General features: G+C 39.5%; 3 protein-coding genes across 3 annotated transcripts in view; all 3 read left to right on the top strand.

Moving 5' to 3' along the window:
• kif19 (kinesin family member 19) overlaps nucleotides 1-8109 on the top strand; it is a 36647-nt gene extending 28538 nt beyond the window's left edge. Inside the window, exons 9-21 of the mRNA XM_008437262.2 lie at nucleotides 1050-1196; nucleotides 1575-1697; nucleotides 1791-1947; nucleotides 2070-2244; nucleotides 2617-2815; nucleotides 2895-3165; nucleotides 3866-3990; nucleotides 4089-4252; nucleotides 4346-4445; nucleotides 4976-5099; nucleotides 6081-6469; nucleotides 6838-7009; nucleotides 7092-8109. Coding sequence (XP_008435484.1) covers nucleotides 1050-1196; nucleotides 1575-1697; nucleotides 1791-1947; nucleotides 2070-2244; nucleotides 2617-2815; nucleotides 2895-3165; nucleotides 3866-3990; nucleotides 4089-4252; nucleotides 4346-4445; nucleotides 4976-5099; nucleotides 6081-6469; nucleotides 6838-7009; nucleotides 7092-7219 — 2274 coding nt within the window. The 3' untranslated portion in view covers nucleotides 7220-8109. The remainder of the gene's footprint in view (nucleotides 1-1049; nucleotides 1197-1574; nucleotides 1698-1790; nucleotides 1948-2069; nucleotides 2245-2616; nucleotides 2816-2894; nucleotides 3166-3865; nucleotides 3991-4088; nucleotides 4253-4345; nucleotides 4446-4975; nucleotides 5100-6080; nucleotides 6470-6837; nucleotides 7010-7091) is intronic.
• Nucleotides 8110-8692: 583 nt separating this feature from the next.
• Nucleotides 8693-13798, top strand: LOC103481639 (uncharacterized). The gene is made up of 5 exons (XM_008437260.2): nucleotides 8693-8866; nucleotides 9923-10560; nucleotides 10708-10908; nucleotides 11295-11424; nucleotides 11506-13798. Exons 2-5 carry the CDS (start codon nucleotides 10164-10166, stop codon nucleotides 11975-11977), a joined length of 1200 nt encoding a protein of 399 aa, XP_008435482.1. The 5' UTR covers nucleotides 8693-8866; nucleotides 9923-10163; the 3' UTR covers nucleotides 11978-13798.
• A 414-nt stretch (nucleotides 13799-14212) lies between these two features.
• LOC103481638 (rap1 GTPase-GDP dissociation stimulator 1) lies at nucleotides 14213-19217 on the top strand. Its single transcript, XM_008437259.2, has 5 exons — nucleotides 14213-14678; nucleotides 17024-17131; nucleotides 17766-17888; nucleotides 18005-18130; nucleotides 18490-19217. The coding sequence occupies exons 1-5, from the start codon at nucleotides 14585-14587 to the stop codon at nucleotides 18960-18962; spliced, it is 924 nt and encodes a 307-aa protein (XP_008435481.1). The 5' UTR covers nucleotides 14213-14584; the 3' UTR covers nucleotides 18963-19217.
• Nucleotides 19218-25217: the final 6000 nt, after the last annotated feature.

The raw sequence follows: 25217 nt of genomic DNA, 5'->3' as shown, positions 1-25217 counted from the left end.
TTTCATCAAATTTATYGGGCAGCTGTAACAGCTAGTAATTATTCTTTTTATTGCTTTGCTGTTGTAATTTCTCATTCAATCATAGCAACATCACAGTTGAGGAGCCAACTGCTATAATGTAGAATTACATGATCAGATATTACCTAGTACATTTTGCAACAACTTTATGAACAAAAGTTAATCTCTCAATTTGTTAGATCCCGAAAGTGAAGTAAATCCTCTCATTTAGTCCGATCCTCTCCTGCAGGCGATGTCGGTCACGATGTCCTGCATGAGATCCTCGTTATATGTTCTGCAGGCTTCCTTGACCACAAGCAGGACTCCAAATTATAGTTAAAGTTGCTGCCTGTCACTCAGGCTGATTTGAGAAATCTGTTCCTTTCACCATTTTACTTGCACTGATCTATTACCATTTTCCTGCTTAGAATATTTTCATTGGAAATGGGTTCACTGAATCCTTTTTATTTTTCTTGCCATTATGCAGCCACACATCTGTTTATTTGAGTTATGAAGGTCTGTCAAGCTCTGTGATTATAGTGAGGGCTTTTCAGACTCACCCTGCAGTTTCAGATGCAATGTGTTTGGTAGCGCCTTCCTGTTTTGGAGGACGTCACTCAAAATCCTCGTTTTGTTTCAGAGAAGTATTTCATAACTACTTATATACTTCAAAAATCAAAAATAACTTTTTTGTTTTTCTTGCTTTAAAATATGATACAATCCTTGTTTGATCTAAATGTGACTAAATCCAAATGTATTTATGAAGTATGTGTCTTATTTTTCTCTCAGTAAGAAAAATGTGTTTCACTGAAGTGAGGTGAAATTGTTCAGTCTTGGACTTCTCTTTGACTTTTCGTCTCTACGGTATTCACCATATAAATGAAATCTCCCTGGTACTAGTTGGATGCCTTTTGTTGCTTGCTATTCCCAGTCTCCCTCTAGCTCCTTTTACTGAAAGCTTTCATTTGACCCCTGTCACAGGGACAAAGTGATAAAAAAAAAAACCTGTGAGTTCAGAGGTTTTCTCACCCATCGATCTCTGCCTCTTTCAGACCCAGAATAGAGGTCAGCGATTGAAAGAAGGAGCTCACATCAATCGCTCCCTCCTGGCTTTGGGCAACTGCATTAACGCCCTGAGTGACAAAAATGGCAACAAGTACGTCAACTATCGAGACAGCAAGTTGACGCGCCTCCTGAAGGTACTGCAGTTGAGAAAAGATTCCTTTCTTTATACAGTGCCTAGCAAAAGACGTCACGCATTTGCACAGAATTCAAACAAGCTTCTTTGATAGACCGAGACAAAGTAGTGCAGAATTGTGAGCTGCTAATCTGAAAAGTGTGTGGCGCATTTGTGTTTCTACGAGGATTGACTCTGGCGAGTAGAATGCAAATGCTTTCCACACTTTTCAAATTTTTAGTTAAAATATTTTTTAAAACCAACTATAATGTTTCTCCTACTTCACAGTAATGCATTATTTAGTAGTATTAAATCTCAAGACTGGACCTGTAAAACACACAAAAAATGTTTAAGCCACTCTTTTATAATCACAAAAATGTGTCTCATATTTCAATTACAGGACTCGTTGGGTGGGAACAGCAGAACGGTGATGATAGCCCATATTAGCCCCGCCTCTATAGCTTTCGAGGAGTCTCGAAACACACTGACGTATGCTGACCGTGCCAAAAGCATTCGTACACGGGTAAACATTTATTTCACTCTAATAAAGGCTCACCTTGAAGTGGATTGGATTTTTTTTCCCAGACATATTGTTTCCCATCACTGTTTGCTTTAGGTGAAGAAGAACCTAATAAATGTGTCATACCACATTGCTCAGTACACAAACATCATCTCTGACCTCCGCTGTGAAATCCAGCGGCTCAAAAAGAAGATTGCGGAGCAGGCGAGCCGGCAGGTCGGCTCCGACCGAGCTGACATCCGAAACGTCCAGGGTAAATTTGATCGTCTCTACTTTAAACGAGTAAAAAACACATAGCTCAACATCTGTTGAAAACTGTATTCATGTTTCTTTCTTCCTTTCTTTCTTTCTCTTTGTATTTCCACTGTCTTTCAGCGGAGGTCCAAGCCCACTCCAGCCAGCAGAGCAGAGCAGAGATGGACGAGTTGAGGGAGCAGCTTTTGGATGCTTTCCGACAGCAGATGAAGATCAGGAAGAGCCTGATTGAGCTGGAGAACAGCAACATGGAGATCCAGATCGACACCTCTAAACACCTCGTCACCATTGCAGAGTCAGTCGGATTTCTGCTGTTTCTTTCCACCGCAGAGCACACCTGTCATTTAAAATCTAACAATCCAGATTGTCACATTTTTAGCAGCTGTCTTCCAGTTAATATTTATAATTCTCAATTCTCCGGGGGTTTAAATCAAATAGACCCTTATTCTTGCTCTCGTCTGGCTTAATTAAATTAATTAGTGTACAGCAAGTATTTTCTCTGTAGCTATCTCATGTTATTATCTGTTAACAGTGAAGCAAATCTAATTATGAATTTCCTTGACTAGAAAGTCTATTCAAAGTAAAGAATTATTGGAAGCTTTAGAACATGTAACTGCAACTGTTGGTAAAAACCTTTATAACAATATACACATATCATGTGCCCTAGCTGGGAGCAGGAGCAGAGTAAGCGCAGGAGAAAGTGGCGTGCAGAAAGAAGGAAGGAAAGTGTCAATAAAGACGAAAGTGAGAAGGATTCGGATTGCCCAGAGTCTCCCCCAGACAGCACAGAGACCCGGGAGGTAGCAGTGGCTCGGGAAAACCTACTCACCCTCATGGCTGAGCAGAAGAAGATTCAAAAGCAGAAGGTTTGCTTCTTCAAAATGCTAGGATTAGAATACATTCTGACGTTCTCCCATGCTGAATAAAAATAACCTCTGATTGAAGGGTTTGCTGGAGCAGAGGTTTCTGGAGCTCCGGGATCGAGCCCGGCGCCTGGAGGAGCTCCTTCCTCGCAGGGTGAGCTCAGAGGAGCAACGCGAAGTCCTCTGCCTCCTCTGCAAGGTCCACGAGCTGGAGATCGGGAACGTGGAGATGCAGTCCCACGCTCTGATCAAAGACAACGTCATCCGGCAGAAAAACTTTGTGGTTCAGCGCTTTGAGCAGCACAGACACCTGTGTGATGAGATCATTCAGCAACAGAGACAATTCATAGATGGTAATTTACTTTTAAATCATTACGCTGCGTTTGATCTTTGCGTGGAACTCGTCTAAAGATTTTTCTAAAGATTTTTCAGCCGTCAGTTGAAAAATGCATGTGTGCTGTGTGCATTTCTCAGGTTATTAACCCTGACAAGAAATTAAAGAAATCGCAACCCTGTGACTTCATGCACAAAGGCTTGAGTGGCGACATGGCTTGAATAGAAAAACTTGTCCACACACGAAAAAACCCCAGATGTTTAAAACTGCACAGGGGCCTAGATCCAAACACATTTTTTCTTGAGTCAAGGTTGACTGGCATAGTCCTGATCAATCTTCCAGTTCCTTCTGATCGTGCCTCACACCGCCACTGTATAGGTACAGGCAGCCTCAGCCTCAAGCACAGCTCCATCAGGATTATTCTTGACAACTTAAAGTAGCCAGTAATCAAATTTTCATCTCGGGCCAGAAAATAATCTCGGTTTCTCGAAACACAATCTCTTCCCGCTGCCCCATTCGGGTGGATGTCCACTTTAGAAGACATGTGATGAAACAATTTTATCGGGATGTTAGTTGTTAAAAGATTTGTTTTCAGCACTCACAAGTCATCCTGAGAGAGTTTCTGCTACTCATCCATACTGAGTGTGCAACGCTTTAAATGCCTGTTCATAAAACTAGCTTATAGCACCCATGTACATGTCTCTCTCTGCATGTTTCAGAGCACAGCCTGCTTGTACCGCCACACCTCCAGGAACTATATGAGATGTACATGAGGGAGCTGGATGAGAGGAAGCTGGAGAGAGCTGTAGCCTTGGACAAGGTGACCAACAGACAAACCATCAAGGTGACAGTGTCATGTCGAATCAATTAGTTAAGATGCTTAGACATGAATTAAACTGACAGGACAAATTATGAAGGTGTTTTCTGTATTCTTATTTGCAGGAAGGATCTTTACCAAAGATCTCTCTGCCGGGTCAAGGTCGCGATTACACACAGGATGTAGATTCCGACCAGGAGAGCTTACGCGACATGTTCGCAGAGAACAGACGAGGTCAAGCCAGAATGCGCAGACACACCTTACCCCCAATTCTCCCTGAAGCTGAGCCGTAAGTGGAGATCATTTTCTTATTCTTTACTCATAACATGCATTTAAAAGTGCATTTACTCATTGACTTGATTTCATATTTTCTCTGCCTCAGGGACAGGGTGTTTAAAAGCAGTCCTCACGCCAAGCAGATAAAGAACTCGGCTGTAATGACCCCTCCTCCGATACACATAAATGGGAAAGGCAACAGAGAGGTAAGGACAATTCCTATACACCGGCTACTCTGCTTTGTTTCAGGTAAAAATCCTGAGAGGTACCTCTCAGTTACGTTATCAAAAATGATCTCCAAAAGGTTATGTATTTCAGTGATTCAATTCAAAATGAGAACGTTTCATATTGTATCAATTTATATAAACATCAAGAGTTCCTAAGAAAATTAATTTACAGAAATAAACACTTAAAATATTTCCGTCTTTGTGTATTAACATCTACATCATATGCGAGTTTAACATCAGAAATCAATTCTGGAACATTCAAAACACGAATGCAGTCTGACCAGTTCTTTTCCTTTTTAAACAGCACCACCCTCTGTTTCATTTAGGCTCTCACAGATTTGTACCTCTTTTAGATTTTCTCTCTCTTTTAAAATCTTAAAAAGAAACTTTGGATCTCCAGAGTAAAAATATACTACAAGATTTGATTTTGGAAAGACACTGATATTATCAAAGTAACACTGCAGTGAATGTTTGGTCGCAATGAGTCCCTCTGATCCTCACGTCTGCAGCTGCAGCCTCTGGCTCCTGAAAGCTTCACAAGCTACAGCCACCTCAGCCACAGCATCAGCAGCCAACTGGACTCATCACCCGAGAGCAGCGAAGCGGGGGGTGATATGACCATTTCTCGAAATGGTAAGATCCTTCATCACATATGGTATTCATTATGGACTTGTTAACACCTGCAGAGAAGCTTTTTGTTTGTCTGTGTTCATTAAAGTACTTCCGGTGATTGTTCTGTGAAAACACAGCATGAAACATTTATTCCAGCAATCCCTCAAATGTCTACCTGTTCTGTTCTTATATAACAGTATGGAGAGACAAATTAGCTACATGAGTCAATTCATTTATTTTAGTGTCCCAAACAGCAAGCAAATGTCTTCACATCACATGCAGAACATATAGAAGGTGAAGATTGTGAATGCAACACAAACCTACTTAACCAACTGCCTTCAGAAATGAACAACTGGACAAGCGTCTACTTTTCTTCATTTTAATCTTGGTTTGAATCCAGCTGTTTTGGGAAGACCCCGGAGGTTTGGTAGAGAGCAGTAGAGGACAAACAGCTTCATGAAGACCTAGGAACAATTTGAGGGCTGAGCAGAAGGAAAAACTTCAAATATTAATACATTAGTGAGCTAGTAGTTGTGGATTTCACAAAAATAATGAGAAGACAGCTTCCATTAAACGTATGAAAGGAAGTTCTCTGGTCACCAAAGTAGCACATTTTGTCTTGATATTAAACGGTATGGGTGACGGAAAATTAACACCCTGAAGACACCATAAAAACACGGTGAGGCTGTGGTGACTCTTCTTCTCTGCATTCATGGATTTCTTTGTGTTGCTCTATCATAAAATCTAAATAAAAAACATTGAGGTATATTGTAATGTGATAAATTATGAAACAGTGCAGTGCAATCATCCAACCAAGAGACAAGTTAATGCATCACTATGCCCTCAGTGTTTGGCAATTCCTTTGCGAAGATGCAGAAAATAGCGTCTCCGGCACAAATCATATTTTATACCTTAAACGAAAGCCAAGCAGAAGATATTTCATATGAATCATTCCGACTTTTATCCCTCACCTAAAATATTTCTTTTACCATGTCTGCACAGAACGGCAGCAGATCCTTAAAGGGGTTCAGAACATTGTGGTAAAAGCAGCCCGTCGACGTTCCAAAGCCCTGGAGGTGGATGTCCTTCGGTTACCTGCTGCCCCCTCTCCCCTAGACCACAAAAAGCAGAAAAGCAACCTCTCTTTAATCGAGGGTCCCCCGAGAGGCATACCCTTGCAGCGTGGCAGGCAGCCGAGCCCTGAACTGAGACATGCCACCTCTGATGATAACCTGTCCAGCAGCACAGGGGAGGGACCGGGCCTGCACGTGACCTGGACACGTCCTCGCAACCACCACGCCGCCAACAAGAACCAAACACCTCGCGAGGTGGACTTTGAGGCCCGTCGCAAGAAAAGACGCTCAAGATCTTTTGAGGTCACTGGTCAAGCAGTGAGTCATTTTAATTTGTTATTAAATATTGTGAAGTGTGAAATATCTTTGAAGGTTTCCGTCCACCTTTGTCTCAAATCATTTTTGACCAAATTCGTAGCCAATTTCAAGTGGCTATGATTTTGGCTACTTGAAATTCTCATGAAGTGCAAGCTGCTCTCTCAAAACGCACTTCTTGGACCGTCACATTTGGAACTTAGTGAAATACCAAAATGATACAACTGCATACCGTAAACCAGTCATTGGTTCTACGACAGCTTTGACAGATCTTGTCACATGGCAGTTTGTTTGGCTGAGAGAACCATCGGCGCTCTGGTATCTAAGTTGTTGCTTCAGTCCTAACATTTCCTCACTTCTCTCTCATGCAGCTGCCTCAGACCAAAGCCATCACAGCTCAGAGGTTTCGTCCTCTGGACAGCACATCGGACCCTCATCTTCATGTTAACGGCCAACCCCAGGCCCCCGTGGTGCGTCCACAGTACAGAGGGGTCCCTCCCATCGCCAAAGTCAGGCCTCACCACAGCAATCACACACATACAGGTGACCAGTTATCCTTGTTAGTGGATAGAAAGTGACATTCTTTATGGTTCAATCTCCTTATTTAATTCATTTGTCTCCATAGGAACAAATGGCGAGTCCTCCACAGCCAGCATTAATAACCTGAAGAGAGGACCTCTGCTCCGGCAGCCCCACCCTCTTCTCTATGTCACCACCACAGGCACCGGGGCCCAGCGCACTCGCAGACACTGAGCTAAACACAAGCACTTACAGCCACACCAGCTGCGCCTGAAAGACAAGATTTAGGGACTAGTGGAAAAACTATGACAGAAAAGGACAAACAGTAAGCAGACGAAGCCTGGATGTCTTAACACAGGTGCTGTCATATGCGTCCACCATGTATGAGGCCACTCTAAGATCCACTTACCTGAAGACACCACAGATTTGTACATTAACAGTGCCCATTCTGTCCTGTGTGGTGTCTTCACTTTAGTCCGCTGCTGTGCTGAATATCTTGTGTTTTGGTGAAGTTGCGAAGATGTGAAGCTCACCGTGAACGCAACTCAGTTGTTTGTTGTGACCGTTTCTGTTTTTTGTTTTTTTGAAATATATGTATGTGTATTTTTGGTCTTTGTTATGAAAACCTGAAACAAAAAAAACTAAACTAAGACACTCTAAGCTCAGCTTAAGGATGTAAATACAGTCTGACTTCATGTATCAAAACAATGCAGAGAAAACTCACACATGCATCCTAATGTCAGTGTTCTACTACACTGAGCTAATGCTGTACTGGTAAAATGTAGGCATTCATTTTTGTTCTTATCAGACTGAAGCACTGATATTTGTGGAGAAAAACTAAATGTATGTGTTTTGTGGATTCTATATCATTTCCCCACACTTGAGGTCTCTGCCTTTTTAAACCAAATATTTCCTTATTGAATATCATGTTTGTGTAAATGCATACCCTGGCATCACAAGATGTTTTGTTTTCCAGATTAGTCGGTTCAGCTTTTAATTACCTGTTTAACAAATGCCTTTTTCTTTTACAATATTGACAGTTTTCATATTTGTTCCTTTCTATTCTTTTTTTTTTTTTGTACATTTTTTTATTTGTACCTAAATAAAATTGACTGGATTGTGTATTTTTGATCTACTGCCTGTTGGCTTAATTGGTATTTTGTAGGAATGATGGACATGTGAGTTTTGCCATTTAACAATTTGGGAAGACGAGATGATTATGTCACAGCTTTGTAAGCTTCTGATTACAAAGCTGAATTAAACAGGCAGACCTACCTAGTCACATTTAAGAAGAATAAGAATGAAATTGTTTAAATTTGTATATCTCACTGCCATGTTCTAAAATGTCCACTAGATGGCGGAGTCGCATTATTAGAAAAGCAGCATTTAATTTTAAGGCATTCACACCGATGTATATTTTAACTTGAGCATTTTCCGTATTGTTACAGGGATACATGTTGGAAATATGTATCCCTGTAACAATAAAAACGAAATACACACACGAAATGAAATTGAAAGCAATATTAGCCTATAACAAATTTTCATTATTTAAGACTGATAGGTTTTATAAAAAAATTAGAAAGGCTGATTTAGTTTTCAAAATGACTCCAAAATTGTTGTCTGTCTAAAAGTGCATTTTAGAATTACCGCCTGGTCGCATCGGCCAACGTTTTTCTTGTCCAATAAAAAACGCTTACAGCTTGATCGATCGGTCAGTTGACCAATCAGAGCTTAGATTCCCGTCTCGAATGATAGTGCACGTATGGCTGATTTGCAACCCGCTGAAGCAACAGTGGAGAAGAAGAGAAAATGTCGCTGACTTCAACTCGGACCGTTCTAGGATCAGTGGCCTCTTAGGGGGAAAAAAAACACACCAGTTCGGTGAGTAGCGCCATCGTCATCAGTCACAACTTAAATTAGGATGCATGCGTATCTGGAAGTCAACACAGACCGTAGTTTTCTCTGCCGATTTGGGTCATTTTTCTTTGACGTTTGACAGCGACCGAAACAGACGAAAACAGCAACAGTAGCGGCTGGCAGCCATGATGGCTGTTTGGAACATTGAATGCGGCGGTTTTATTAACATTTGCAGAGTGGTTAGCTTAAAGTTTAGAGCGTTGCTGCATAGTCAGCATGGCTACATCATTAAATTATGGTTTACTTAAACGTTAAATAGTCATATAAAACAATTAAGCTACCTTTAAACGTGAAATTATACGATTCTATGGATTATATTAGTTTGTTATTTTTAAGTTAACCCACGTTGAAAAAAAGTCTATAAACATTTGTAGAGAATTTCATTCTTAAGCCCGAAAAATACAGTTTTCGCCCGTTTTTGTTTGTTCGGTCTGTTCATTGAGGAGCTGAGCTCTAATATAATCGGCATACACTGAAAGTGCGATTTATTTGTCGTGACGCTTCGCCTGTAGTAGCTCTGTACTTTCACATGTACTAATAAAAAAAGAGAAATTGTCACAAACTAAGTTATTAAGTATGTCATATTATAAATTAGGTGGGTTTGTAAGGTTTTCCCATTTTGAGACAGATATTTCCTTATTTATCACATCAAAACTTGTTGCAATGTGTTTTGATTAGCAAACTACAATGTATACCTGGTTAATGTATTTACAAATATTGTTGTGAAGAAGTTTAAAACACTTCCGTTATAAAACAATACATATCTGAAAAGGGATGTTAACAGACACTCCATCCTCTTAGACTGAGTATGAGCCATTGTACAAAGAACAATTGGCAAAAATGTTACGTTGCTCAATGTGCAAAGCTGGTGCAAAGATGTAATATGCTCAGTGCTTTTTCTGGTCATTATTTTTTTCTAAACATTTACTTCAGATTTGCACAATGACTATCAGTTCAGTCCACTCCTTAGTACAGTTTTTTTTAACTCAATTTCTAATCAGGTTTTATTTTCTCTTTCAGAATAAATCTTCTGCTGTGGTGTCAGGAGTAGTTCCAAGTGTCAATAAAAAGAATATAAATTGTAAACGAGAGGTGTTTTCTTGATAAAAACAAAACAGAACTGTTTTTTTCTTTAGCTATTGTTATCAGTATTAAAACTGTAATAAGATTATGTATCCAGGACTTCAATATAAACCAGAGCTAGTACTTATACCCTCTTATTTTACTCCTTCTGCTTGAAAAGAAAGATTTTTGTGAAAATATGGACCCCGCTTCCAGGATGGTGGGTCTGGATCCCCAAGCAAACATGGTTTTCACAGTTGTAAAGCCAGTTATGAGCATCTTTCAGGTGTCCCCAGAGCAGGGCAACAACATATCTCAAAGTGGCATGGGCATGCAAAGTTTATCTGAAAATGCATTAGTCCTCCCTCAGCAGGCACAAGGTCAGGCTCAGTTAGATCAGAACCATTTGGAAATGCACAGCACTCAGCCTCATGTTCAGCCACAGATGCAGGCTACTGCCCAGCACCAAGGGGAGGAGGTCCCCCAACACCAGGAGGTGTCTGCAAACTCAAGCACAAACTCTGAGTCTAATACCGAGATGCCCTTTGCAGAAGTGTCTTCTCTCCTGGATCCCAACATGAAAGGATCCAAAGCTCGTAAGTGACCACCGGTGAAGGTTTTGGTCTGCCTTCTCTTTGCTAAGTTTATTCAGGATCTATGTATTGCAGTTTGCATAAATTCGGTTTTCAAATTGCCAACGTCGCTGCGCTGATTTGTCTCATTCTGTCTGACTTCATCCTCAGGAAAATATCTCATCTCGTATGATGAAATTAAAAGACGCCTGCAGGCCCCAGAGAAGATGTCCCTGCGGTCTCTGGCAGCATACACTCGGGTCAGCAGAGGCCCAGCCAGCAAGAAAACACTTCTGGAGTCACTGAATGTCCTTGGCCTCACGCCCAGCACAACCACCGCAGTATCCTCCTCCTTCTCCAAACTCACTGAAGGTGACAGATGCACTTTTAATAAAGAGCAGCGTATACAAACTAAGGATATGTAGCAAATCTAAAAAAAAAAAAAAAGTGTTCAGAGATCCTCTACGTCCAGTCTGAGTGAGTTTGAGCAATTTTGCAAAGATTTAGGGGCAAAAATTCCAGTCTCTGGATGTGAAAAGCTAGTGGAGGACATACTTCAAAAATGCGTGAAACTGTTTCTGTAGCTAAAGACAGTTTAATTCTGTGTCGATCCAGGAAAGCTGGATACAAACGCACACCTGGCACTTGCTACATAAAGTTTCAGTTATTTATATTGAAGTCTGTGGTTGTAATGACACATGAAAGTTTACTTGACAAGTTGGATGTTAAAATATCTTTTTGTTTGTTTTTGTTTTCAGGTGACACCAGAGCTCTGTGTGAAGATATGAAAGATTTTTCCCACGATTACATTGACTACAGTAACATGGCCAAACAACTCATCCCTGAGATGAACACAGTTCAACACTGGTCCAAAATTATTGAAACAAAGTATGAATGTGCTTACGATCAATCAAAATTAGCGTGACTGTGAGAGTCGTGTCAGCGTAACGCTTCGCCTCTTTCCCACAGGAACCATCTCGAGGACATGAGAAAATGTTTCAAGGACCCAGTAAACAGCGGCGCGTTTGACAACGTCACTCATGGCCTCGGTCTCGGAATGTTGGACGTTGCGTTAGACATGATCGTCATGGTAATCGATCAGCAGATCCGCATCCTGTCTGGTGCGGCGGCGTCGGACCCCGTCGACTCGGGTCTGCCGTCCCGTCGCATTCGCAGGCGCCAGCGCAAGCTGCGTTCGTCCGACAACGAGAGATCTCACAAGATTTGCGGGGGGATGAAGGAGCAGGGGAAGATCGTTTTAAAAAGCAAGGGACGAGCCAGAGACAGGAAGAAGATGAGGACGGAGTCTGGGATCTCCGAAGCCGTCGTGTCCCACGCAGAGCAGAGCAAGCCGGATAATGKTCAGAGTAACGTCCTCACCCTGGTCTCTGTGGGTTATGAAACGGTCTCCAGTGGTATGAATGTATCTGGAACTGTTTGACACCTGCTGAACTCGCCAATTCACACAGCCGATCTAGGACAAAACACCAGCTARACTAAGCCACTTAAACTCCAATGAAGAAAACCAAGTGCTCCGTCACACCCTGATGCATCTTTTACCGTTTCCAGACTATCTGAAAATCACTGGAGAGTAGATTGATTTTGACATAGTAGGATTAGTTAGTTTGCAGTGGTTGAGTAAAAAGCATAGATGTACAGGTGTGTCATTAATTACTGGAAAGTTCATTTCTTTCATCATATTCATTCAAAAATAGACGCTTATGTAAAACTCTTTACACGCAGTGGTGCATTTCAAACATTTATTTCTGTTATTTTTGATGATTACTGAAAACCAAAATTACTTGTGCTGGAAAATTAGAACACCGCCTTGGAAAACAAGCATTCAAAGACTTTGTTTTGCGTCTGCCATGCAAGCGTCGAGCGAGATACTTAACATAACTTTTATGTGTTTAAAGTCATTTTTATTTTCGTTCACCTAATTCTGAGAGACTGCATTTTATAGTTTCATTCCTTGAAAGCCACAATGTTTGTGATATTTACGTAAATGCGTACTTAAAATCCACCTGAAATAAACGAACTTTTCATTGAACTTCTTCAGAAAAGTAGCAGCCTTAAATGTTAGTAGAAAGTTACATGATTAATTAATCTCATGAGACATGAGTGGAAAGCTGTGTATTAGTACCAAGGTATGTAGTAGCTTGGTCAAAGACGGTAATAAGTGGCTGATCCAGTCACTGATTGGCTTTGTGTACCATTAATGAGATTTTCCTCTTAGACTTTGATTGTATGAATGTTTGTAGGGAAGCATTGTTCAGGCTGTTACTGACCAATACTGACTTATGGTTTTCTGTGAGGTTGGAGCTGTTGATTTAGTTTTTTTTGGGGTGGTGGGGGGATAAGAACTTTCACTAGTATAAATTCACCTAATTTGTCTTCAGTCAACAACTGTACATACTAAACACTGATTATGAAATAACTAAAAATGGTCCAAAGGTTAAAAGATCAGTTTTGAATCTGAAAGAAACTAAACAAGTTGCCTCTTATCCCCATTTATTTATTCAGGCATTGACCTTTAACCTTTATCTGATTTTTACTAGCATGCTGTTAGTTGATGCATTTAGAGATTTAAAAAATTGGCATTTAATAAAAAAAGGAATTGTATCTGAGCAGCTGATGCTCAGATAACAATCAAGGGCTTTTCTTTCTTTTTTTTTCCACCTTCTTTGGCTGATTGACCAGTTAAACCACTAAACTTTTGTTTGGGATAGAAATTAATTTGCCTAGTCTTAGTGACTCTTGTTTTTCATCTGTCATTTCCTCTGGGTATTGTGCAAAACTCTGGGAAAGATGGTTGTAATAGCACATTTTTATTATTATTATCCAGGTATATAAAGAGTAAACAGAAGAAGAAATCACTCTTTCACAGTTCTGTAAATAATCCAAAGATTCAAACCATGCAAGGTAGGATTTGGAAAAACCTACTAGAGTTGTATGATTGGTTGTCTCGGTTTAACTGTTTTTACATAGTAATAACATATTATTTAAAGCCAGTAAGCCAATTTCAGAGCAGTCAAACATGTGAGTTATTTTCTCTTTGGTGAACTTAAGTGAGTAAAATGTTTCTTTTATGTTATGATTCCAATACGACTCATCTGAATGTGAGTGCTGGCTTGAGAATTGCCAGAGATAAAAAGATGTATATGTTTGCTCTACATCTTTATTTATTGTCTAGATTATTAGTTTCTCAGTGGCACTATATATAATTTTTCAACTTTGAATAAAAAACAAACAACTTTATTTGCTACCATGTTTTTTGTGTTTGTTTTTTTTATCTAAGCTTGTGCTTGAACAACCTTTGGACTTGTACTATTTTCCAGGTATAGATAAATACAGAAAAATATTGACATTTATTTTTTCCTATCCCATTGTGATCGATCCATCTAGACCTCTGACCATTTCCTCTGAATTAGAACATTTTAGAAACCGTCTTGTGATGACGAATTCGAGAACGAGGTCAAGGAGATACTAACGTTCAAGCATTTATCTAGCAGTTTACAGACTACTAATCTGGAAATGTTCCACCTAACAATCCACCTGTGTAGAAAAACATGCCAGATCCCCGTCTGTCCGTGTTGTTTTGGCTCAAATGTTCTAGAAGCCGAAAGGCATTATGTGAGATTGCGGGGCGGTAGGAATAAACTCGGCAGAGTCAGCCAAGTGCTAATACCTTAACAGTGCACACACTCACAGAGGCTGCATGAGAGCGCAGGTTTAGTGAGGATTTGCTCTGTATTAATCCTGACAGGGAACAGAGAGAGCCAGCTGGAGCGTGCAGGGAAGAGGCAGAGCAGGCACCAAACAACAACAACAACAACAAAAAAGTATTTGGGCTGGAAAACACTGGAAGACAGTATGGAGTGTACTTGTGAGATAAAAGTTAAGCTTAGGTTCTTGTGAGCGTCCTCAAAGCAACAAGTAATTACTCCAAGGTTATAGTGGTAGAAGGAAACTCAGACGGACAGTCACAATATGTCAGCGTGAGAAAGTTTCGTCACCCAGAACTTCAGAGACGGCAGGACGGAGTGACATGGGGCACCCTACTGTGCCGCTTTCCTATAAACAAGCTCGGGCTCACAGGAATAAACACATATCCAGCCGCCTGCAACCCTACACACCAAACGGTGAGTGGAAGACACACTGGAATCCAATGTTTTTATTACGTTCACTTTCGAGTCTTGACGTTAGCTCCGACTTGTGTATATGCCTGTAATATGACTTTATAATGTGCCTCACATGAACACAGCTGGGCATTTTAATCTGTGACGAGCATGGGGTGTGTTTAAAGTAACGGTGTGGAGTTAAATGAGTGAGGTCATCCGTTCTGAGTAGTTGTCTAAAATGTTTTTTTGGTTGTTTTTTTTGGAAATGGAAACCGAAATCAACAAAATGTGGAATAAAACAGAAAACTATCACCCTGATGTTTGAAAGAATAGCAAGGGAAAGTGAGTAAATATACAGGATAGTGAAAGATAACCTCGCTGAGGATGGTTACAGTTAGAAAAGAGCTGTTGGAAGCCAAGAAAATGGCTCTGCAAAGTCCCATAGTTGAAAACAACATAATGAGGCGAAGAGGCAACCATTTCACATGGAACACTGTGCTGAGAACAAATCAACATTTTATGAAGTGACAACAATGTGATTGCTCTTTGGATCTAGGGGTTGCATACAGATGACCCCCAAACACTAAACTCAAAGTATTCTAGTTCAGGGTGTTTCTCATACTGGTGTCAGCGCTATGTATTGCATATCAGAGATCGTGGATCAGTTTTGGATACATAAAAATACCTGAAGAGGTCCTGTTGTCTTACGCTTAAGACAAAATGTCATTTGAAATGAGATTGAGACAAAACCCCTAAACACCAGTGTGGTTCATGTTGGCTCCTATTCAGCAAGATCTCCAGACCTTAACGGAAAACACATGGGAAGACATCAGACATGCCAAGAGCAACAAAACAAGAAATCCAGAGGAATTGGGGGGTGTAGTCCAATTGTCCTGGGCTGGAATACCGGTTCACAGGCATTGGACGTTGGTCAACTTCATGCAAAACAAAGGCGCAGTAAACCTCAGAACTATTAGTTGTCTGTTTCACAGGAAAGGCAATTCCTTTGTCAATGTTTGAGTTCATAAAAGAGAATTGATACTTTCATTTTAACAACTGAATGTCATTTCCCTCGCTTATGTGATTATTTTGTTTTTGTGTTTTGCTATAGAATAGAAAGCGGAGTGTCTCCATTGCATCTGCACATTTTGAGCACAGCTGTGTAGATATAATCATTTCTTCAGATTTTAAATAATTTAATGTTTTATTAAATCACGGCATCCTGAGTAGAACACAGAACTCACTAGACAGGAAACGACAACTACGAAGCAGTTTTTCTCCCGTTTTTGCCAATATTAGATGTTTTCAGGTACAGCAACAATGAGAGTAATGTAAAGCGTTTGTACCGCCAGATTTTCATGCCTGCATCTCTGAGATGTAGGAGCTTTTAGCCCAACCTTTGCATTTCTGGAACAGACCACACACACACACATTGTGGTCTACAAACAGGTGAACAAATGACTGATCTAATGCAGTATCTTGCAGATCACTGCGTGTGGGGGAGTCACAATTTTAACCAAGAAAAATGTCACTCACACAGCAAAATAACCAAACCTTTTCTTTAAAGAGAAATACCATTTTAAATACAGCTGATGCCGGTAGAGTTTTTCTTGTGTAAACTTTGGCCTCCTAGGATCAGCAGAAGCAAAGTGGGGCAGGAAAGCAGTGAAAACATGGACCTTCTCATGGTTACATTCTGGTTTAAGATTAAGTTCTCCAACCTCTTAGTTTTCTATCGATGGATTACATTCCCATTAATACTTCAAATCTGACATCTGGTTTCATTTATTACAGGACTTGAGTTTTGTTAAGTTAGGATGAAAAATGTGATAGTTTCTGTTTCGATGCATTTAATGAACAGGAAGACAAATCCCAGATAATTCATTCTTTGTGCTTTCAAACATAAAAAAAATAATAATAATAATTTTGCTAATCTGACTTATTGTTACTGTTTGAACCTTAAAATATATATCTAAGGTTGTCAAAGTCAGACTGGCTAAATAGTTGTCAGGCTAAGCTGGATCTCTGCGTTTTAGCTGCATTTCGGCTGTTTGCTGGTTAACACTCTCTTTTCCGGCCTGTCAGTTAAGATGGATGGCCCTGTCCTGGTAATCATATCAAAGCTTTTGAATTTAATGCTACAAAATGTGGAAAGTTTGAAGTGTTATGGATTCCTTTGCAAGTGTTTAAAAGTGTTCTTCTAAACCACTTTAGACAGCTCTGGTGTTTTGCCCCATTTGTGTCACAATGAGCACCTTGATAGTTTAAATGATTGCTTCCACTCAGCTTGTTTTTTTTATTTATTATTGTTATTTGTGGGTCATTTGTATGAGTCCTAATTTCTGTATTACACACTGTCTCTGCAGATAATTTGAACAACGCACTGGGTGCAATCAGAGTTCTAGGTGTGGAGCTGATTGAAGATGAACTCAAACCTCATTTGATCACAGTGCTGGCAAACATTAGGGAGAAAAGTAAGTTGAGATTTTAGAGATTACATCAGATAAGTAGATAGTAAGTGGAATTGTATTGTGTTTTATTTTATTTGTTTGTTTTTTTTTCTGTTTCTTTTTTTTTTGTTTAGGAGATGCAAAGTGCAGACTCCTCCAATGCAATTAGTTTTAAATATATTATTCATTCTAAGTGCAAAAAAGAATATCCTGGCAAATAGATCTAGCTGCCATGGAAAGAGTAAAACCCAGACCAAAACAACACTGGTCACTAATAAAGACTGACAGCGTTCGAGCGGATCAGTTCAGGTCAGATCCTGGTCTGTAGGTGAAGTTAAGCCGTATTCATGTTTTGCAGCTCGAGGGCAACAGGATCCAGAGGCCATATCCTTCTAGATCTCACAGTTAGAGACTTAATTACAATCAATGTCATTTAAAGACAAGAATACAGCAACCAGAGATCAATTTGTGTTCTGTTTTTTAAAACAAACATTAAGTTATTTTTTTATTCTCTTTTTCAAAATTCATTCTACCATGTTGATTAGTTGAATCATAGACACAGATGTTATGGTACTGAATGCATTTTTTGTGTGTGTGTGTTGTGTGTGTGTGTTTGCATGCGCGTGTGTGTGTGTGTGTGTGTTGTGTGTGTGTCCAGAGAAAGGCGCTGCTGAGCAGGTTGTGATCAGCGGGATCCTGCCAATCCTGGCTCTGTCTCTGAGAAGCAGAGGGCCTCTGACTTTGTTGACTGTAAAACTGGTGGCTGAGCTTGCCAAGGAATGTAGGTTATACTCACACAGATATAGACACTTTTCATGATTTATTACTGAACTTCGTTATTCCAGCGCTGAAGCTTTTACCACAAATCKTATTTACTGGGGCTTCTTGTTTCCTCAGCTGTGGTTCGTAAAGGTTTTGGGGACGCAGGCTTGGCTACAGCCCTGCTGTCAGTTCTGACCAGCACAAACGAAGAGCTGCTCATTTATGCAGCAAGAGCCATCTCACGCATGTCTTATGACAGCTGTAAGTCAAGAGAAATAATAAAATAACCTACACTTAYGTGRTTTTAGTTTTATATCMCAGTTTYGTGRMTGCAAGAGACCATTTCTAACAATATTTCAAGCTGCYATCAAAATATAATCTATATRATTTGTCATGARTTCAGATGCTACATGTTTCAGTTATAGCAAATTTAACMTAATTCAGTCAGTAAAAGTGAATGCCAAAAGACAGAAATGTTTATTGGAAAAGGTGAATCTGCACATGGAGAATATCCATCCATCCACAATTTTTTGTTTCCTCATGACCAACAAACCTTTGCCATTATGTTGAATTAATGGGAATTGTGATTATTGTTTTTGGGKTTTTTTTGTCATTCTAAGCTAAGCAGCAAGAATTGCTGCTACGCCGAGGTGCGGTGCCACGCCTTGTTGCCATCTTGCTCCGTTTCCCTGATAAGGAGGCTCTGGAGGAGGTGTGCCTCATGGCTCTCTGTAACCTCGGCGGCATGGCAGTACCAGAGGAGGCAGGTATGATCTGGGAAAGAGGAGTGCCCGTGAGGCCGGGGGAGTGCGTGTTTCATGGCGTTTCTCCTCACACCTGTGGCTTCGCCTCTTCTGTGACGCTGGTCCGGGTCTCTCAGTGGGGGCCCGGCCAGTACATGGTCAGCATCGAGGACTTCCAGCGCTGCTCCTCCTCCTTCTGGAGTCTCCATGGGAACAAACGGGCTGTGCACTGGTTCCCGTTCTTCAGATTGGGCAGCTGCTCAAATATGTTTAAGGTGATCAAGTTCTCGACCAGGAACATTCCTCGGACAAAGAGTCTGAAGACTCGTGTGTTCCACACCTTCCTGTGACAGCTTGCAAATATGGTGGCCTTACAAAATGGACTATAAAACACTGAAGCCTCCATCCATCTATCCTACCCTGGATGAGTCACAGCGGAGAGCAGCATCAATACTATGTTGACTGTTGTACTCTTTGAGAAGAAGAAAAAAAAAAAAAGGAGCTTCATCACTAAACATGGAAGATGGGAACAACATTTTGTAAAAATAATAATAAAATGACCCATGGGAGAACCATGAGTTCTGTATGTTAACAAGGAGCACCTACATTTTGGTGTTTGTGTGAATTATTTTTTATATACTAAACCAGAGCTGGGACTTTAGACTTATTTCAACATAATTTATAACATTTCCAGTTTAAAACAACAGGCTTATGTTTGGAAACTATAAACCTGGACACTGCTGAAGTGCTGTATTGCTATTCTTGTAGGTTTTAATTCAATGTTGCTCTTATAAGCTTCYGTATTGGTTCATATCAATGAGGCAACAAGAAAAATAACTTAAATTCTACATTGCAAGGAAAATGGTACCAATCGGCTCCACGCACCTCTGGWAAATAAGTGTTTAAGCACCTGAWGTAAATGATTCTTATGGAGATTGCGGTTTCCTGACAAGTAGCTAATTACTTTTAATATTCTGACTTATCAATGTCCACGTACATCTGGATTAATGAAATGACATGTTTCCTATGTAGTTCATATTTTTGAAAAGAAACAGGAAGTCCTGGATTACTAATTCAAAGCTTTAAAGTCATATAAGCAAAGAAAATGCCTCAGTTTTTGTATTTGGAAATGTTAAGAGTGCCCGTAACTGTGGCAAAAAAAATGGGTTTTTTTTATAGAGTAATTTTTTATATGCAATTTTTGTTTCTTCAACTGAACAAATGCATTTAACTTAAGCAATGGCATTTTTGCATTGTTCAATTAACTATTTTGTGCATTTTCCACAGGTCTGAATAACTGAGGATGGTACAGTAACAGCATTTTTAAAAATAGTGCTAAGATTATGTCCATGTCACCAATTTATTCACAAGTGCTCAAAATATGTAATATTTCTGCATGGCAATGTTCTGCTTTTTTATGATCTATTTAGAGACCACTGCATTTGAAAACCTCATAGTTATTCCACCAAATATTGATTTATGAACCCTTCCTAAGTTAAAACATTAGTATTGTTGTTGCTAAATAAATATTAACTTGTTTTCTTTGCATTATTTGAGGTCTGAAAGCACTGCTTATTTTTCGTTATTTKAACAATTTCTCATTTTCTGAAAATAAATACTAAATTTTTGCTTGGAATTTCTGAGACATGTTGTCAGTAGTTCATAGAATAAAAGAAAAAAATCATTTTACTCAATCATATACCTATAAAAAGTTAAATCAGAGAAACTGATCATTTTAAGTGGTCTCTTAATTTTTYCAGAGCTGTATAGGGATTTGTCAGGGCCCTGTCAGGTTTCTTGGGACCAAGTTGTGTATTAAAATTGACCACTAGATGGCACACATGAACCGGAAATTGACGTGATAGAAAGTCTATCCGCATCTGTGCATATARCTTTGATTTACCACTGATAGCATGTTTTGATGTCTGACCCAGTCTAATACAACATCCAACACTTAACTGTTTCCATTCAAACATAAAGAAATCTTGTGATAAATAGTAAATTCCTTTACAAAATAAATGTCTCAAGTACAAATTTCAAGCTTTAGCTTTTCAAGTCTCTCCCACTTGCCTTCATCTAATTACTTCCCTTATTGGTTTCATCCCGCCTCAGGCGTCCAAACACAGGGATGCGTCCTATAATCAATCCCAACTTTATTACTCTGGGAACCAGTTAAATATTTGATGTCAGATAAAATGAGAATGTGGAATTATTTACAGGTAGAGAGGTGTATGTGTCGTTTCAATACAGCTGGTCCTTGTTGTGGATAAAAAAGGGGACAGACAACCACCTGAGAGTGAGTCCCATAAGAAGAACCAGGTACCATTTAAAACCTGGTCGGAGGAACACGTCCCTGTTGACCAAGAGATTTTTGCAAGAAATATCTAAMAGCAGAACRATTCACTGGTCAGTGAAGAAGAGTCACTGACCAGTGACTCTTCTTCACTGACCAGTGACTCTTCTTCTAAAAATCTCTAAAGAGATTCTAAAAATTTCTTTAAAGTCAAAGCAGAAGAAGCAGATTGTGAAAAATCAGCTGCATGTTGATATTCTGCAGAACTGCGTAGGTACAGCCAGCTGTTGGGAGTGCAGTCACTGACTGGACTTTCCAGTGTTCAGAGTCGTGGGCTTCTTGGTTATCTACATAAGTCTTTAGCTCCGGCACTAATGGAAGCTTCTGGAGGGTAACTGTACTCCACCTTTGAAATCTTACGGTAGGCTTCATTGTGAGTTCTTGATTTAAATTAGCGGTTCTCAACATGGGCGGTACCGCCCCCCCAGGGGGCGTTCAGAGGACGGCAGGGGGCGCTGGCGGACATTTTTACAAAATGGGGGGCGCTGGGATGCCTTTGGGGGGCGTTTGGTCGAAGGTAAACTTTACACCTTAAATGCACAACAATGCCAGTTTAGACTTGGAGCAACTTGGTAAAACTGTATTGTGTAACATTAAATCATGCTTGGCTGCAACTGTATACAGGGGAGCTCTTCTTCTCTTGAGTGTTTGTAGCTTCTTGGCGCAGCTCCGTTCTCCTGCTACTGGTAGCTTAAATCAAAATACCCTCACTGTGTATCCCTCTGAAAAATGAGCCCATTTAAATAAAGAAATAAAGAAATCCCTCCATGGGTGATACCACGATAGAGAGCGTTCATTTTATAGCATTAACACCGGTGCTGTAAGTGGTCCGGTATGAAACGGGGTGATAAAACAACACAGCACTTATAAATTTCAGTAATCAGAATGCAGAAATTGTTTCCGTTTTTTTAAAAGGTTTATGTCAGTCTGCCTTTTCCCCATAGATACGCTTCCCGACCGCCCTGCACCTTAGGGGCTTACAAAAAAAAAAAAAAGACGCGCACATTGCGCAAGACTCTGAAACAGGAGAAGCGGGACATAAAACGGAGCGACGAACTAGATGTGAATTATGGCATAAAAACAGAGAATCCGATGCTGAACAGTGGAAAAAAATCAACACATGATGTGAAACATGACGATTAGGAGGCGCAGCAGGTGATGAGTGAAGATTACTGATGGTCAATAAACGATAAAATAAATCTAGCAACAGGAAAGAAACTAAAGTGAACATAGCAATAAACCAAGAAAGGATAAAACTAATCAAAAGGAAACTAAATGGAAATGAATGAAGAACAAAATGCAAGAATAAACTAAGAAACTAAAGTAAATACAGAGGAAAAAACTGGTATGGCAAGACCTTTCGAGCAATAATTAATACAGAGGACAGTATGGCAAGAATAAACACACTATTTCAAGATAAAAGGTAAAATAATATTGTTGAAGTGTCATGGGTTTGTTGAGACCATATCTAATACTGAGAATAAATATATCTTACAGACCATAACAGTAAAGAACTGATCACTTATTTATGTTTTTAATTAGAATTGATATATTTATTTCTTCAATATTTTTCATGTCAGTGTTAATGTCATGAGGCTGATGACTCCATGACACTTTCAATTTGACTCATTAGGATTTGATTAAGAACCAGATTTGTTCTTTGTAATTTCTGTCCAGTAAAACTATTAATCTATAATCAATAGACAGGTCTACATAAAGATATAATCCATGTTTCTGTCTCATGTTTGTATGGCATTAAAATGATCTGGAACTTGTTTTTCCACTGAAAGCTCTGGTTTGCACAGTAAATGCCATGTGGGTGAAGTTTTATGGATGATACCCTGATGTCCCATTCTCCTGAAGGCAGCACAGAGCTGCACCACCAGAAACTGACAAACACTGAAGAGAAGAAGAGCTATGATTAATGTAGTTACAGTTCTATCCATGTTTTAATGTTGCAGAGCTCAGTCGTTTTGCAAATAGTTCAAAGTTTAAACTGGCATGTTGTTCATCTTTTATCTGGTCATTTTGTGGAATATTTAACAACTAGAAAATGGCAAAGAATAATAATATTTTTTCCACTCTGATTGGCTGCTGTTAGGCCTTCCCAATTTTAACTTGAATGTTCATTGCATTTTTTGTAGACGCTTGTGAAAATAATTTCTATTCACATTACTTTTTTGTTCTCTGGGAAATTATTTTTGATAATACAGAAACAAGTATTAAAATCAAAACATCTGCAATAGTGATAGTAATATTAATGATAAAATATTGGTCAGTGCAAAGTAGCCTGCAAATTCTTTGGTGGGGGGCGGTGAGGGACCTGGTTAAAGGCTAGGGGGGCGCTGGCCCAAAAAAGGTTGAGAAACACTGATTTAAATGGAGGTTTTCCAACAGCAATTGTCCCAAATTTTCTGAATCTTTTGATGATGTTATGCATGGTTAATGATGATAACTTAAAAGTCTTTGCTATTTTTCACTGGGTAACACCATTCTGGTATTGCTGCACCATCTTTCTACGCAACAATAGTGGAGTTGGTGATCCTYTTACCATCTTAGCTTCACAGAGACACTGACACTCTGAGAAGCTCTTTTTATACCCAACCATGTTGTCRATTGACCTAATTAGTGTTAATTGGTCTTCCAGCTGTTCATTAAATGYTCAATTTCTTTTTTCCAGCCACGTATTGCTACTTKTCCCAACTTTTCTGGGATTTGTAGACACTGTGAAATTTTKAATCAACAYATTTTTCCTTTAAAATATTACATTTACTCAGATTAAACTTTTGATCTGTCATCTATGTTCTATTACGAATAAAATATTGACATTTGCCATCTCCACATCATTGAATTAAATCACAATTTGTTTAGTGTCCCAACTTTTTGGAATCCGGTTTGTTTATATATATATACTCAAGTGAAAATATGTGAGGCAGGATGAGGAGTATGAAGGTTTTGTATTTCTATCCAAATGAGTCGGACTCCTTGATGCATAGATTAAACAGATTTTTGTTCCCCTAAACCTGGCACAGACATATGACCTGCCAGACACTCTGAGTGTTTAATCAGCGGCTCCACATGTAATCTAAAGAGAGGAAATGCAGGAAGCATGCATATATTATGTTTAATATTAAACCTATTAATAATGCATGACATAGTTTGTAGTCTATGCCCTCAAACCCACAAAACATGGCTGGAGAGTGTTTTATTGCTTGTCTTTGCAAATGAGTCATTTAAACTTTAATCCCTTTGTTTTGAGCAACTCCGCATTATTGCATTATAATCTCATTTAGCCTCTAATTACAGCTTTTGTCACTTTGATACCGTAGCCTTAGCTACTCCTAATTTGCAGGACTCTTAAGGAAAATATATCAGTTCTACTGAAAATTAATACAAMCCCCCCCCCAAAATGTAAAGGTAGTTGAAATAGTAGTACCACCACAAGGCCTTTGCAGACATGTATCAAAGTAAATCATTACAGAACATGTAGCAGAGGCCTACATKTTTAACTAAATGAGGCCATCACTGTGATGGATTCTAGCTCAAGGCTTGTTTTTAAAATAACAGTTCATTGTCAAACCTCSTAGCAAGCCTAAGTGTCACTTATGGGCCTCTGTGACAGGTCATTGGCATCTTAGAGGTTCAGAATTAGAGTAAACAAATCAATTTCTCTATCGAGTACAAGTGAAATTTTAGACAGATCCACAACTGCTCGTGTTTTGTAACGTATCGAGGACAGTTGTGCCCCAGAGAGCTTCTGAAGCACTAATCTTTGAGTCCTAACCTTTGAGGGAACCGTGATGTCAACAGTTAGCCACTGARCAAGCATTTTTATCCAACACATGTCATCGATGGAACCCATAAGTCATTTTTTTGTTACCACACTACAGACAGAATACATGAACTTTTTCTTTTAATTTTTATTCAATCTGTTATGATCCATTGGTTTTTGAGTTTTGGGTGTCATTTTTGTTTGTGTTCTTCTGTTGTCCCTTCTGCTGTGTAAGGTCATTGGTTCTTATTGGTCTTGACTCGCTCCTCTCATCAACATCCCAGTTTCCATGTCCATAAATGTTCCTGCATTCCTGCAAACATTCCTGCCATCCTGTGACTCCCAGTGTAAGTTTTTTTTCTTTACTGTTAAAGAATCTGCATTTCACAATCTTCCTCCAGTTTTGTCTGCACTGCAACATGACAAAACCAATATTAGGTCACTATAAAGAGATGAGCACTGATTTTAAAAGGAAGGCCT

This window comes from Poecilia reticulata, linkage group LG19 (genome assembly GCF_000633615.1).
Source record: "Poecilia reticulata strain Guanapo linkage group LG19, Guppy_female_1.0+MT, whole genome shotgun sequence".
NCBI lineage: Eukaryota > Metazoa > Chordata > Actinopteri > Cyprinodontiformes > Poeciliidae > Poecilia > Poecilia reticulata.
This window is presented reverse-complemented; position numbering and strand designations above follow the sequence as displayed.